Below are 15157 nucleotides of genomic sequence, written 5' to 3'. Positions count from 1 at the left end.
TTTGCCTCAGTGTTGGCATTAAGGGAGACCTACCTTTGCCTCAGGGTTGGCATTAAGGGAGACCTGCCTTTGCCTCAGGGTTGGCATTAAGGGAGACCTGCCTTTGCCTCAGGGTTAGCATTAAGGGAGACCTACCTTTGCCTCAGGGTTGGCATTAAGGGAGACCTGCCTTTGCCTCAGGATTGGCATAAGGGAGACCTACCTTTGCTTCAGGGTTGGCATTAAGGGAGACCTACCTTTGCCTCAGGGTTGGCATTAAGGGAGACCTGCCTTTGCCTCAGGGTTAGCATTAAGGGAGACCTGCCTTTGCCTCAGGATTGGCATAAGGGAGACCTGCCTTTGCCTCAGGGCTGGCATTAAGGGAGACCTGCCTTTGTCTCAGGGCTGGCATAAGGGAGACCTGCCTTTGCCTCAGGATTGGCATAAGGGAGACCTGCCTTTGCCTCAGGGCTGGCATTAAGGGAGACCTGCCTTTGTCTCAGGGCTGGCATAAGGGAGACCTGCCTTTGCCTCAGGGTTGGCATTAAGGGAGACCTGCCTTTGCCTCAGGGTTGGCATAAGGGAGACCTGCCTTTGCCTCAGGGTTGGCATTAAGGGAGACCTGCCTTTGCCTCAGGGTTGGCATAAGGGAGACCTGCCTTTGCCTCAGTGTTGGCATTAAGGGAGACCTGCCTTTGCCTCAGGGTTGGCATAAGGGAGACCTGCCTTTGCCTCAGGGTTGGCATTAATGGAGACCTACCTTTGCCTCAGGGTTGGCATAAGGGAGACCTGCCTTTGCCTCAGGGCTGGCATAAGGGAGACCTGCCTTTGCCTCAGTGTTGGCATTAAGGGAGACCTGCCTTTGCCTCAGGGTTGGCATAAGGGAGACCTGCCTTTGCCTCAGGGTTGGCATTAAGGGAGACCTACCTTTGCCTCAGGGTTGCATAAGGGAGACCTGCCTTTGCCTCAGTGTTGGCATTAAGGGAGACCTGCCTTTGCCTCAGGGCTGGCATTAAGGGAGACCTGCCTTTGCCTCAGGGTTGGCATTAAGGGAGACCTGCCTTTGCCTCAGGATTGGCATAAGGGAGACCTGCCTTTGCCTCAGGGTTGGCATCAAGGGAGACCTGCCTTTGCCTCAGGATTGGCATAAGGGAGACCTACCTTTGCCTCAGGATTGGCATAAGGGAGACCTGCCTTTGCCTCAGGGTTGGCATTAAGGGAGACCTACCTTTGCCTCAGGGTTGGCATTAAGGGAGACCTGCCTTTGCCTCAGGATTGGCATAAGGGAGACCTGCCTTTGCCTCAGGGTTGGCATTAAGGGAGACCTACCTTTGCCTCAGGATTGGCATAAGGGAGACCTGCCTTTGCCTCAGGATTGGCATAAGGGAGACCTGCCTTTGCCTCAGGGTTGGCATTAAGGGAGACCTGCCTTTGCCTCAGGGTTAGCATTAAGGGAGACCTGCCTTTGCCTCAGGATTGGCATAAGGGAGACCTGCCTTTGCCTCAGGGTTATCATTAAGGGAGACCTGCCTTTGCCTCAGGGTTGGCATAAGGGAGACCTGCCTTTGCCTCAGGGTTATCATTAAGGGAGACCTGCCTTTGCCTCAGGATTGGCATAAGGGAGACCTGCCTTTGCCTCAGGGTTGGCATTAAGGGAGACCTGCCTTTGCCTCAGGGTTGGCATAAGGGAGACCTGCCTTTGCCTCAGGATTGGCATAAGGGAGACCTGCCTTTGCCTCAGGGTTAGCATAAGGGAGACCTGCCTTTGCCTCAGGGCTGGCATTAAGGGAGACCTGCCTTTGCCTCAGGGTTGGCATAAGGGAGACCTGCCTTTGCCTCAGGATTGGCATAAGGGAGACCTGCCTTTGCCTCAGTGTTGGCATTAAGGGAGACCTGCCTTTGCTTCAGGGTTGGCATTAAGGGAGACCTGCCTTTGCCTCGGGGTTAGCATAAGGGAGACCTGCCTTTGCCTCAAGGTTAGCATTAAGGGAGACCTGCCTTTGCCTCAGGGCTGGCATTAAGGGAGACCTGCCTTTGCCTCAGTGTTGGCATAAGGGAGACCTGCCTTTGCCTCAGGGTTAGCATTAAGGGAGACCTACCTTTGCCTCAAGGTTGGCATAAGGGAGACCTGCCTTTGCCTCAGTGTTGGCATAAGGGAGACCTACCTTTGCCTCAGGGTTAGCATTAAGGGAGACCTGCCTTTGCCTCAAGGTTGGCATTAAGGGAGACCTACCTTTGCCTCGGGGTTGGCATTAAGGGAGACCTACCTTTGCCTCAAGGTTGGCATAAGGGAGACCTACCTTTGCCTCAGGGTTAGCATTAAGGGAGACCTGCCTTTGCCTCAGGGTTGGCATTAAGGGAGACCTGCCTTTGCCTCAGGGTTGGCATTAAGGGAGACCTGCCTTTGCCTCAAGGTTGGCATAAGGGAGACCTGCCTTTGCCTCAGGGCTGGCATTAAGGGAGACCTGCCTTTGCCTCAAGGTTGGCATAAGGGAGACCTGCCTTTGCCTCAGGGTTGGCATTAAGGGAGACCTGCCTTTGCCTCAGGGTTGGCATTAAGGGAGACCTGCCTTTGCCTCAGGGCTGGCATTAAGGGAGACCTGCCTTTGCCTCAGGATTGGCATAAGGGAGACCTGCCTTTGCCTCAGTGTTGGCATTAAGGGAGACCTACCTTTGCCTCAAGGTTGGCATTAAGGGAGACCTACCTTTGCCTCAAGGTTGGCATTAAGGGAGACCTGCCTTTGCCTCAGGGTTGGCATTAAGGGAGACCTGCCTTTGCTTCAGGGTTGGCATTAAGGGAGACCTACCTTTGCCTCAGGGTTGGCATTAAGGGAGACCTGCCTTTGCCTCAGGGTTAGCATTAAGGGAGACCTGCCTTTGCCTCAGGATTGGCATAAGGGAGACCTGCCTTTGCCTCAGGGCTGGCATTAAGGGAGACCTGCCTTTGTCTCAGGGCTGGCATAAGGGAGACCTGCCTTTGCCTCAGGATTGGCATAAGGGAGACCTGCCTTTGCCTCAGGGCTGGCATTAAGGGAGACCTGCCTTTGTCTCAGGGCTGGCATAAGGGAGACCTGCCTTTGCCTCAGGGTTGGCATTAAGGGAGACCTGCCTTTGCCTCAGGGTTGGCATAAGGGAGACCTGCCTTTGCCTCAGGGTTGGCATTAAGGGAGACCTACCTTTGCCTCAGGGTTGGCATAAGGGAGACCTGCCTTTGCCTCAGTGTTGGCATTAAGGGAGACCTGCCTTTGCCTCAGGGTTGGCATAAGGGAGACCTGCCTTTGCCTCAGGGTTGGCATTAATGGAGACCTACCTTTGCCTCAGGGTTGGCATAAGGGAGACCTGCCTTTGCCTCAGGGCTGGCATAAGGGAGACCTGCCTTTGCCTCAGTGTTGGCATTAAGGGAGACCTGCCTTTGCCTCAGGGTTGGCATAAGGGAGACCTGCCTTTGCCTCAGGGTTGGCATTAAGGGAGACCTACCTTTGCCTCAGGGTTGGCATAAGGGAGACCTGCCTTTGCCTCAGTGTTGGCATTAAGGGAGACCTGCCTTTGCCTCAGGGTTGGCATTAAGGGAGACCTGCCTTTGCCTCAGGATTGGCATAAGGGAGACCTGCCTTTGCCTCAGGGTTGGCATCAAGGGAGACCTGCCTTTGCCTCAGGATTGGCATAAGGGAGACCTACCTTTGCCTCAGGATTGGCATAAGGGAGACCTGCCTTTGCCTCAGGGTTGGCATTAAGGGAGACCTACCTTTGCCTCAGGGTTGGCATTAAGGGAGACCTGCCTTTGCCTCAGGATTGGCATAAGGGAGACCTACCTTTGCCTCAGGATTGGCATAAGGGAGACCTGCCTTTGCCTCAGGATTGGCATAAGGGAGACCTGCCTTTGCCTCAGGGTTGGCATTAAGGGAGACCTGCCTTTGCCTCAGGGTTGGCATTAAGGGAGACCTGCCTTTGCCTCAGGATTGGCATAAGGGAGACCTGCCTTTGCCTCAGGGTTGGCATTAAGGGAGACCTGCCTTTGCCTCAGGGTTGGCATAAGGGAGACCTGCCTTTGCCTCAGGGTTATCGTTAAGGGAGACCTGCCTTTGCCTCAGGATTGGCATAAGGGAGACCTGCCTTTGCCTCAGGGTTGGCATTAAGGGAGACCTGCCTTTGCCTCAGGGTTGGCATAAGGGAGACCTGCCTTTGCCTCAGGATTGGCATAAGGGAGACCTGCCTTTGCCTCAGGGTTAGCATAAGGGAGACCTGCCTTTGCCTCAGGGCTGGCATTAAGGGAGACCTGCCTTTGCCTCAAGGTTGGCATAAGGGAGACCTGCCTTTGCCTCAGGATTGGCATAAGGGAGACCTGCCTTTGCCTCAGTGTTGGCATTAAGGGAGACCTGCCTTTGCTTCAGGGTTGGCATTAAGGGAGACCTGCCTTTGCCTCAGGATTGGCATAAGGGAGACCTGCCTTTGCCTCAAGGTTAGCATTAAGGGAGACCTGCCTTTGCCTCAGGGCTGGCATTAAGGGAGACCTGCCTTTGCCTCAGTGTTGGCATAAGGGAGACCTGCCTTTGCCTCAGGGTTAGCATTAAGGGAGACCTACCTTTGCCTCAAGGTTGGCATAAGGGAGACCTGCCTTTGCCTCAGTGTTGGCATAAGGGAGACCTACCTTTGCCTCAGGGTTAGCATTAAGGGAGACCTGCCTTTGCCTCAAGGTTGGCATTAAGGGAGACCTACCTTTGCCTCGGGGTTGGCATTAAGGGAGACCTACCTTTGCCTCAAGGTTGGCATAAGGGAGACCTACCTTTGCCTCAGGGTTAGCATTAAGGGAGACCTGCCTTTGCCTCAGGGTTGGCATTAAGGGAGACCTGCCTTTGCCTCAAGGTTGGCATAAGGGAGACCTGCCTTTGCCTCAGGGCTGGCATTAAGGGAGACCTGCCTTTGCCTCAAGGTTGGCATAAGGGAGACCTGCCTTTGCCTCAGGGTTATCATTAAGGGAGACCTGCCTTTGCCTCAGGGTTGGCATTAAGGGAGACCTGCCTTTGCCTCAGGGCTGGCATTAAGGGAGACCTGCCTTTGCCTCAGGATTGGCATAAGGGAGACCTGCCTTTGCCTCAGTGTTGGCATTAAGGGAGACCTACCTTTGCCTCAAGGTTGGCATTAAGGGAGACCTACCTTTGCCTCAAGGTTGGCATTAAGGGAGACCTGCCTTTGCCTCAGGGTTGGCATTAAGGGAGACCTGCCTTTGCCTCAGGGTTAGCATTAAGGGAGACCTACCTTTGCCTCAGGGTTGGCATTAAGGGAGACCTAGCCTTTGCCTCAGGGCTTGGCATTAAGGGAGACCTGCCTTTGCCTCAGGGTTAGCATTAAGGGAGACCTGCCTTTGCCTCAGGTTGGCATAAGGGAGACCTGCCTTTGCCTCAGGGTTAGCATTAAGGGAGACCTGCCTTTGCCTCAGGTTGGCATAAGGGAGACCTGCCTTTGCCTCAGGTTGGCATAAGGGAGACCTGCCTTTGCCTCAGGGTTGGCATTAAGGGAGACCTGCCTTTGCCTCAAGGGTTAGCATTAAGGGAGACCTTGCCTTTGCCTCAGGGTTGGCATAAGGGAGACCTGCCTTTGCCTCAGGGTTGGCATTAAGGGAGACCTGCCTTTGCCTCAGGGCTGGCATAAGGGAGACCTGCCTTTGCCTCAGGGTTGGCATTAAGGGAGACCTGCCTTTGCCTCAGTGTTGGCATTAAGGGAGACCTGCCTTTGCCTCAGTGTTGGCATTAAGGGAGACCTACCTTTGCTTCAGGGTTGGCATTAAGGGAGACCTGCCTTTGCCACAAGGCTGGCATTAAGGGAGATCTGCTTTTTTCTCAGCCTATGACCAATGTGTAGCATTGTGGGAGAACTGTCGGACTCTATCATTTTGTATGTAGTATTAATAGCAATTCAAATAAGATCAATTGTAAATTTTCAGGACTTTATATCTATTTTATTGTCTATTTGAAATGACACTGCAATATATAACTACAGCACCTGACGTGTAACTCATCTTGAGCTCAGATTTAGAATAGTAAATAAATGTGCATGTGTGTATATTATATATATAGAAAGAGGTCCTCACAGGATGGGCACAGCTCTAGCTCAGCCATCTCCTCTCCTCACGCATAGCTTCTCGCTGCCACAGACCGATGTACATCCACTCCTCCTGCACCTGCTCGCCTACCTGTGGAGGTCACACCCGAGGGGTTGCAATGTCACCAGCAGCCAATAGCGACTTCCTCCAAGGCAAAGCTGGTGACCAAATCAAAATCGGCAAAAAAAAAAATGCAGAGGGTATTTTTTTTTTTTTTTAAGTAAAATGCCCAGTCCGCATGAATGGGTAGAAATAAAAGTCCACAAACAAACTGCAGACAAGACCTGTTTATTGGACTAACTCGATACCTTCTGCCATTGGCTTTCGCTGCAGAAGACAAAAAAAAAAAAGGAAAAAATGTGCAAGGTAGCCGGCCGAACTGTAATCTTTATATTCTGCTCATTGACCTTCCCTTTCCTCAAAGATGTGTGGGCAGATCTGTAATGGGAGCGGAAGCCGAGGGTTCATAGACCTTATTAAGGAGACGCAGCTTGCAGGAAGAGGCCCGGTGGTTTAGTTGTGAGTGGAGAGCTGGCAGCTCCTAGCGTTGGCAGCAAGAGGTAGCCCAAGGCTGGCCCTGGTGATCCTCAGAGGCTGTGGGAATGGGGAGAGAGCCGGAGGGCAGGAAGGCAGTGCCCACGTCTGAGCTTTACCAGAGGAGAGTCGTGAGGTGAGGAGAGACAGCAGGTGGGGGGGGGGGGGGGAGGGAAACGCTGTAAGATTCCCACTGCACAGCACATGGAGGGGGGGGGGGAGGCTGGGACACATCTCACCAGGTATCGCTGAACCCCCAAAATCAGGGGTGGCTCGCTCCCGGGGTCATTCAGTCTTCCAGGACACCCAAGTGAAGATGCAGGAGGTAGATCTGCATGGAAACCTATGAGACGCACATTCACGGCGGGGAACCCTGAAAAAAAAAAAAAAAAACACACACACACAACTGGCTGGGAGGGCTCCCCCGGGCCCGGGATCTTAAAGTGCTGGGGAGCGGCTGAGATGAGTCACTGCATCGGGCCTGAGAGTGCAACGGGGACCTGTGTCCCCGGATCCCCTCGCAGCCAGGGATCCGGGACACTTACACGGGGGGCACTGCCCCGATTACCGCTGCACTTACAATTTTAAAAAAAACCCAGCGGCGCCAAAAACCGACCACCGTTTTGGAATAACAGAAGTCTTTACATCTTTTTTTTTTTTGTTTGTTGCACGTAGGAACGTTGGTCGTCACGCTCCGTGAATACGAGGCTTTCCCTTCCTCCTCGTCGCCTCCCTGGCCGGCACGGTGCCCAGGGAAGGGGGGGTTCCCGGTTGAGGCCGAGCCCAGAGCATTTCCCCAGTCACAGCCTGCCTTCTGCTTTGTTGCACCCGCGGGGCGGTGGAAGTTGGACTCCCCGGCGCCCCCGGCACTGGCTTCCTTCGATGACGGGTATTCTTGGGTAGATAATACGGATTGCGTTTGTTATTGCTTAAGAATACGCGTAGTTGAGGGGCGGCCCCTTCGTCTTCGCTGCTGCGGAGGGGGGGCGCTTCGTTGCCCCCTTAAGGAAGAGAGCGGCTCGGACCACCAAGGGCGGCTTCGGGGGATGGCAGTGCTGGACCCCCCCCCCCCCCCCCGCAGGAAAGTCGAGACAATCTGGTGTTCCTCATGGTGCCCGCCCGCAACACGGAGGTCTCCCCGGACTTCGCCCGGCTCTCCTCGCCTGCCTGCGTAATCTGCCACCTACTTCACATTTCTGGTGTTATGAGTACGTCTTCACCCTTTGGAGGATCAACGCTTGAAAGCGACTTTAAAAATACAACCTGCTGGTTTCTTGGCAATATCGAGGCCTCTTTTCATTTTATTCTTAGGTTTCCAGTCTTTCTGTCCTAATATATTTTATTTCTCGTATTTAAAAAAAAAAAAATTAAAAAAAATTCAACTTATTATAGGATCCACCACCTGTTCAAATAAAATTCACCTACAAGTCTGCTGTTTAGCTGTCTGTGCTGTATTCATGCTTTACATGTATCAGTGTGATGCCTGCATGGGGCTCTGATGAAGATCTGCTCTTCAGCTGTCTGTGCTGTATTCATGCTTTATGTGTATCAGTGTGACACATGCATGGGGCTCTGATGAAGATCTGATCTTCAGCTGTCTGTGCTGTATTCATGCTTTACGTGTATCAGTGTGACGTCTGCATGGGGCTCTGATGAAGATCTGTGCTGTATTCATGCTTTACGTGTATCAGTGTGACGCCTGCATGGGGCTCTGATGAAGATCTGCTCTTCAGCTGTCTGTGCTGTATTCATGCTTTACATGTATCAGTGTGACCCCTGCATGGGGCTCTGATGAAGATCTGCTCTTCAGCTGTCTGTGCTGTATTCATGCTTTACGTGTATCAGTGTGACGTCTGCATGGGGCTTTGATGAAGATCTGTGCTGTATTCATGCTTTACGTGTATCAGTGTGACGCCTGCATGGGGCTCTGATGAAGATCTGCTCTTCAGCTGTCTGTGCTGTATTCATGCTTTACATGTATCAGTGTGACGTCTGCATGGGGCTCTGATGAAGATCAGCACAGCTTTAGAGTTGGTTTGCTCAGACATGGGAGGAGCTCTCACAAGCTTTAGAGCCGCTGTTATGTTCTTTGGAATGAAGGGAAGAGCTCTCAGGATTTGTGTTGTTTTAATAATGAATGGAAGAATCTACAGAAAGGGAGAAGCTGTGGCCACTGGGGGGCGCTGGACATGGGTAAACATGAAGACCAGTTTTAGGAAAATGATATTTTTAGGCTATGTGTGGGGAGACAAAACATTAACCACAAAAAGGTCATACCACTAAATACAAAAAAAAAAAAATCACACCCTCCCACCTAACAAAAGAAATGGACAAAATGGAAAACATATTTTTTTTTAGGAATTTTACTGGAAAAATAAAAAAAAATGTTTATGGAGAAGGTTGTTAGTTTCATACAAAGTTTACACTGTTACCACTCCGTAATCCAAACCACAGTGTATTTTTTAATCATTAACTGCCAACCTCCTTCCAACTATTTAATGTTCTTTTATTAGAAAATTAAGCACTTAAAAATATGCATATTAAATTCACTATTAAAATACATCCCTATGTGTAATGTCTTTAAATATCCAGGCTTTTAGGTGGTATCAACAAGGCAAACCATATTGTTTAAAGCACGGCATCAAGCAATGTAACACGAAATCTTACTGCCTCACAACGAGCCTGCGTTTCAGGCAAAGGCATTTGTCAGGGGATGTTGATCTTCTCAAACTGTGCCGATCCATGGCTTGTCTGCACTCCCTGAAGAAACCGTGCACCGGAAAATAAGATAAGTGACGTGTTCCACCATCTGTCTGTCCACCAGATCAATTGACCTGTACCATGTCTGTCCACCCCGTCTATCACCAAGTTCATGTTTTCTTCCTGGATTCTGATCCACCACCGTGTAGACAAATTGCACTGTCACTAGTCATCTAGCCATGAGTTGGAAATCTTCTTGGCCCTCAGCTGGCACATCCGAAGGTGGAGTTGTGCCAGGGTGGCATCTATATTTCTCTTTAAGCCAAAAAAAAACAAAACCCAACCCAATAATTAAAAGGCAGAAGGCACAGGTCCAAGGAAACAACAGAGGTAAAACCAAGCCAAGCTCAGCCCGTCCCAGATGCAGGTGTCTGGTCACCTTACATCGCTTGATTCTCAGTCAGTGTGCCATAGTGCACTGCTGTGCCTTCAGCCCTGATCAGGTGTGCCACGGAAAAGTCATCACTGTCTAATGCTCAGGTCCAGGCCAGCATCTGGGCTCTGCCTCCAGCACCTCCCAGCAACAAGACCCACCAGAGCTGGCTCTTTAGTGTGCAGGAGCCCCTTTCTGAGAACTTGTGTAGCGTATGCATGCGTCTCCTTCCTAACCACAGTGTGAGCTCTGGAGTGTGGTGATCACTGGGCAGCATTAGAGCATGAACAGTCAGGCCCTGCCTCTGTCCTATCCCCAGACTGAGTGAGATGGGGGCAGTGAGCACTGAACGCTGGATGTGACTCGCTTTGAGTGTTGGGAGCAGCAGCGGTGGAGAAGTTCTGGCAGCCACATGCAGCAGCTCCATCATGACGGGTTCATGCGTGTCTTTGCCCCCTCCCTCCTTTGTTTTAAAAAGAGACTGGTGGGGCTTTCACTGCTTCCCGAGTTCTTCTTTTGACCATATGAGCCTTCCGCATGCCGCAAAGCCTGCTCTGCAGAGGCTGGTGTCCTGCACGAGATTTCTGTTAACGTAGAGGTGCCTTGGGCTTCCAAAGGTTGGAAAACACTGCCTTACATTAACCCAAAGATTATCACACAGGGGCCGATGCAATACAGTGCACTCAGTCCCGCGCACAGCTTCCCGGAGCTGGAATTAACCCTTGAGGCACCCCTCTGTGGCTCCTCCGACATAATATTATCAAGATACTAAGTCAGAGGAACCACCAAAAGCAGCATCATGGAAAAAAAAAAAAAAAGTCTTGATGGCGGTCAGGTGAGGAAAACGGACGTTCAATTCACCAGTGTCTGTGTTCCTAACCCATGGTTGTGTGTGGGTTCGGAAAATGGATGTTCATTGAGCATCTGCTTTCCTAACCCGTGGCTTTGTGGACAGGCACCTCTCCTGGCACCCAATGCCAATTGTGTGCTAGGGATGCACAATTTCTCCTTGCGCTTCCTTTTTAACACGGCTGTTCATTTGCATATCGCATCGCATGCCCAGGAGAGATGGATGGATGCACATTTTTAGCGGATCCATGTTGCATCAGCCTGACAGTCTCCAGACACTCCTTTTGGGGGAAAGTTTGCCGTCTACCATTACCCTGGCCTCTAACGCAGGGGTAAGGGTAGGCGGTAAGTTAGCAGGTTAAACGCGCGGCAAAACGGCAGGGTAAAATAGCGATAGTCAGGGCGCGCGTTACTGTATGGGAGGGAATAGCTAATTCAATGGTTTACATCTAATATACATACCGCCTGCGGAAGGGGTTACCCGGGGATTTAAAGAGGCGGTAAGGATGGGTTAAAGGGGATAGTGTATTGCAGGAAGGGCTAACGCGGCCGGAAAGTGAGTAGAAAGCGGGTTAGGAGCGGGGTAACCGCGGCCCCACTGTACTGTATGGGCCTGACAGATGGTAATCGCAGGACAAAACGGATTTAGAACAGGCAAGTAATTAAATCTAAAGCCCGATCCAAATTGCTTTCAGCCTCCCCCATTCCCTGGCCTCATGGACCGGCAGCTTCACAGCCTCAAAAGGCTGAGGTGACGCCCTCTCTGCTTTGACGCCCACGGTGGCTGCCCTGCTCGCCCACCCTTTGCAACAGCCCCGCATGCGCCTGTGGGGAGGAGCAGATTCGTCTCCCTAAAGTGCAGTCCTAAAAAACACCTAATGCCCCGCCCCCCCCGCCGGTGGGCGGGTAAATGCGATTCCCCGGGGAAAAGGCTCTGCAGTGCACGAGGGGAGCGCGCGTGGTCACCGCCCCTCTTCTCTCCGCCTACTCGGAGCCCTGCGCCAATCAGAGAGCGAGCGGAGCAAGCAGCGGGTGCTTTCCTTTAGTCGTAATTTATACCCTGGCCCCCCGGCGCCAATCAGAAGGAAGGGGGCGTGGCGCTCGAGCAAAGGGACCGGAAGCGAGGAGCCTTCAGCATGCGCCAATCGGAAGGAAGGGGGCGTGGCGCTCGAGCAAGGGACCGGAAGCGAGGAGCCTTCAGCTCAGCCTGCGCCAATCGGAAGCCGGAAGTGGGGCGAACGCATGGCCTGCTCGCTGCGTCGGTTGTTCGGCTCCTCCCCGGCCGGGCCTCGCTGCCTCCTGCTGGGGGAGCGGCGCAGCGGCAAGACGGCGCTGCTGTGCCTGGCGGCCTTACGGGCGGCTGCGGAGGACGGGCGGACGGTGCTCTTCCTGGCCAGGAGGCCGCTGCGAAGCCTGCCCGGGGGCGGACGGGACCCGCTCACGCTGAAGGTAAGGGGAGGCGGGGGGGGATACCGGAAGCTCCTTATGCCTACACGTCCCAGAATGCATCAGCGCAGTGCAAGGCCCCGGTGCAGTCCCGCTCCCCAAGAAAGATATGGCAGAATGAGAAAGTGGACCTGGGCTCCTGTCCGGCGCTCGTGACCCGGCTTGGCCTCTGTTGCACATAGGATGCTGAGCTCGTGGACCCTTGGTCTGACCCAGCATGGCGCGTTCTTATGTATCCGCTAGATCCACCTCTTCTCCCCCATAAGCAGGGGCTTCCCCAAGCCTACCTGGCTAAGAGTGGTTTCTGGACCTTTTCTCCAGGAACTCGTCTAAGCCCTTTTTAAACCCAGCTATGCTAACAGCTTTCACCACATCCTCTGGCAACAAATTCCACGGTTTGTCACTGAATGGAAAACCTTTTTCTGATTTTGTTTTGTTTAATGTGTCCCCTAATAGCTTCATAGTTTACTCTTGTTCTAGCGTAGAGACCCCCTAGGGTCCCCACTGGATGTCCCCAGTCCTAGCCCTTGGGTAAACAGTGCAGGGGGACATACCGTTCTGATCTGCACCTCTCCCATGGGTTGACTTTAATTGGAAGTCCCTTAGGCACGCAAGTTTAGGTGAGATTAGTGCAAATGACGTTTGCTTTCAGAAGGGAAAGATTTGTATCCTATGCTTTCTGCGTTAGACCTGTTATTATGACTTAAGAGAAGAAAGGCACATGCCTTTCCAGTTACTGTAATCGGGCTGGAAGGAAGAGGGATATTAAGAAGCTCTTACAGTTTTTTATTATTTTGGTCACACTTCTCTGCACCTTTTCTAGTTCCGCTATGTCAGTTTTGAGATGGGGCAACCAGTACTCTACACAATACTCAAGGTGTGATGATGCCATGGATGTATTATGATATCCTCTGCCGAAAAGCGGAGTATAAATTTAACATTTGTTTTCTAATAATACTTAACGCTTTATTTGCCTTTTTGACTTCTAGTCCTGTGTTATGGTGAGAATGCAAGCACTGTCAGTCCTGGGAAGCTCTTATTTTTTTAGCGGGAAGCAGTTTAAATTTATAGTCTGTGTATTGTTTCCATCTATTGAAAAACCATCTGGCCTTCATGTCCCAGAGTGCACCATATGGTCATTCACACCTTCTCCTGAGGCCTGGGTAAGCTCCGGCTGCTAATCCTCTGGCAGTGAAATCGCTTATTCAGGCCAGCCCCTGGGCTAGCACCCACCCAGTCTAATGTGCACGCTTTGGTTACTGGGAAAATCAGCCCCCAAGGGGCCAATGTTGAGAGCCTGTGTACTTAATGTGGTTAATCTGGCCAGCGCATTTCTCCTTTGTAAGGTGTTTTTCTTATCGAGTGCACGAGTTTTCCTAAAGTATTAATAAGAGTAGCTCCTAGGAATGGGTAAGCTGATGCCTCCTGGACTCAGCACTGGGATTTTGGTGGTTTTGGCAGGTTAAGCAGATCCGGTCCTGGGTGTACCCTGTTGCATACATGGGACCTGTAGTTTTCTTCTTTTCTTAAGGAAGTACAAAGAATACAAGGCCTCATGCGCAGTGCGGATAAAACCAGGAGTGGATGCACCTGGCAGGAAACGGCCGAGCCAGTTACTCATTATTCTCATGGCCTGGGCCGGTTGGAGACTGCTGGGAAGGTTGCTTCTGTTCCAACTCTCAGCTTAATACATTTTTGGGAGCAGGACCTTGCAGGTTTGTGATTAATTAGGCGCAGCACCGTGGGTTCTCAAATTATGGCATTATTTTTTTTTAATTGATTTTTTAGAAAATTCACTTCCTCTATCCTCGGTCCTCAGAGGAACTGCTGAAGGTCGTGGCCTCCCTGCATGAGCACGGTCAAGCTTTCCCTTCCTTGATCCTGTTGGACGGACTGGAGGAATACCTGAGCCACGACGGTGGCCAGCAGGAGGTGGCCCTGATCTCTGCCCTGCTGGTGGACACCGCTGCCTACTTCACCCAAAAGCTCCGGGCAGCCTCCGGAGCCGCTGGCAGCGACGCCTGCTGTGGCAGCTGCCACCTCCTGGTCTCCGTGCGAGTCCCGGGGGAAGAGGAGGCGGAAGGTCCCTTGCTGCTCGCGGTTCTCGAGCGTTACTTCCCCGAGATGTGCCAGCTGAGGGCGGATTCGGACAGACTGTGGGGGGAGGAGGCGGAAGGCGAGGATGTGAAGCTTTTCCGGGCCTCCTTCAGGAATATGCCAGGGACGCAGCCTGATGCCAGCGAGCGGGAGTGGATGATATGGATCCGGCCCAATGGACAACCGGAAATTTCCCCAGCCGCAGCCGGCCCAGCATCCTCTCCTGACTGAGGAGCAAGAGGGTAAACACCAGGGGGGGGCAGAAAAGACAGACAGGGTTGGAGTTGTGGCGGTTTTAGGTCACCCCGAATAAAAGGTTCATGTGGTGTGAAGCTGTACAGACTTTTGCACTTGCAAAGAATTTGCTGGCATCCTTCCTTTAATGCATGGGAGCAGCTCTCACCGAGTTCATGACCTTGGAAGAAAATGTTTATGGCCATCCTTCTAGAGTTATAATAATACAAACGCAATAATGAATAAAATTAAAATAAATAAAGCAATTTTTTTCAGCATGTGCTGATCCAGTCTTTGCTTTATCTTTCATTGCGTGCATGGGGATGTTTTTTTTTTTTTTTTAATCCCCGCATCCATAATTACAACTGCGAGTCTCAGCATGCAGTGGGAGGAAAGCCAGGCAATGGATCAGCAAAAAAACAAACCGAACGCAGGACAGCCCTACTAGTTGAAACACGGGGTTAGCTTGCCCATTATGTTATGACAGCCTAAAGTATGGACCTCTGCCGCCCTCCATTCATTGGCCGTTCGTATCCTCCCTTGGGTTTAAGTTTGCATTGTAGGGGTGCAGACCTTTGAATTTGGGCGTGGGGGAAGGTCCATGCCCCGGTCAGCTGTGGGTGCTACCGGACACCTCTGCCAGGAGGAGGTTTCTGTTGCCGTTTGGATTCCGCGGAGATGCTGCCTCTCTCCAGCGTCTGCAGGAATCTGGGGGTGGTGAGTGCGTTGGGTTTGTTTTTTTTGTTCTGCTGGAAACATCTTTACCCCCCCCCCCCCCAGCAAAT

General features: G+C 52.1%; 2 protein-coding genes across 2 annotated transcripts in view; one reads left to right on the top strand and one right to left on the bottom strand.

Moving 5' to 3' along the window:
- LOC115080409 (erythropoietin receptor-like) overlaps positions 1-9487 on the bottom strand; it is a 12902-nt gene extending 3415 nt beyond the window's left edge. The window contains exon 1 of the mRNA XM_029584550.1: positions 9454-9487. Coding sequence (XP_029440410.1) covers positions 9454-9487 — 34 coding nt within the window. The remainder of the gene's footprint in view (positions 1-9453) is intronic.
- A 2305-nt stretch (positions 9488-11792) lies between these two features.
- LOC115080749 (ATPase SWSAP1-like) lies at positions 11793-14650 on the top strand. Its single transcript, XM_029585141.1, has 2 exons — positions 11793-12044; positions 13830-14650. The coding sequence occupies exons 1-2, from the start codon at positions 11838-11840 to the stop codon at positions 14367-14369; spliced, it is 747 nt and encodes a 248-aa protein (XP_029441001.1). The 5' UTR covers positions 11793-11837; the 3' UTR covers positions 14370-14650.
- Positions 14651-15157: the final 507 nt, after the last annotated feature.

The sequence above is a fragment of the Rhinatrema bivittatum genome, chromosome 19 (genome assembly GCF_901001135.1).
Source record: "Rhinatrema bivittatum chromosome 19, aRhiBiv1.1, whole genome shotgun sequence".
NCBI lineage: Eukaryota > Metazoa > Chordata > Amphibia > Gymnophiona > Rhinatrematidae > Rhinatrema > Rhinatrema bivittatum.
Note: the sequence above shows the minus strand (reverse complement) of the source record. Positions and strands in the feature narration are given on the sequence as shown.

Bases quoted from the DNA above. Each gene is read 5' to 3' on its own strand.
- LOC115080749 (XM_029585141.1), top strand. From the start codon at position 11,838: ATGGCCTGCTCGCTGCGTCGGTTGTTCGGCTCCTCCCCGGCCGGGCCT. The intron at 12,045-13,829 runs GTAAGGGGAGGC...TTGATTTTTTAG, and splicing joins GGGACCCGCTCACGCTGAAG to AAAATTCACTTCCTCTATCC.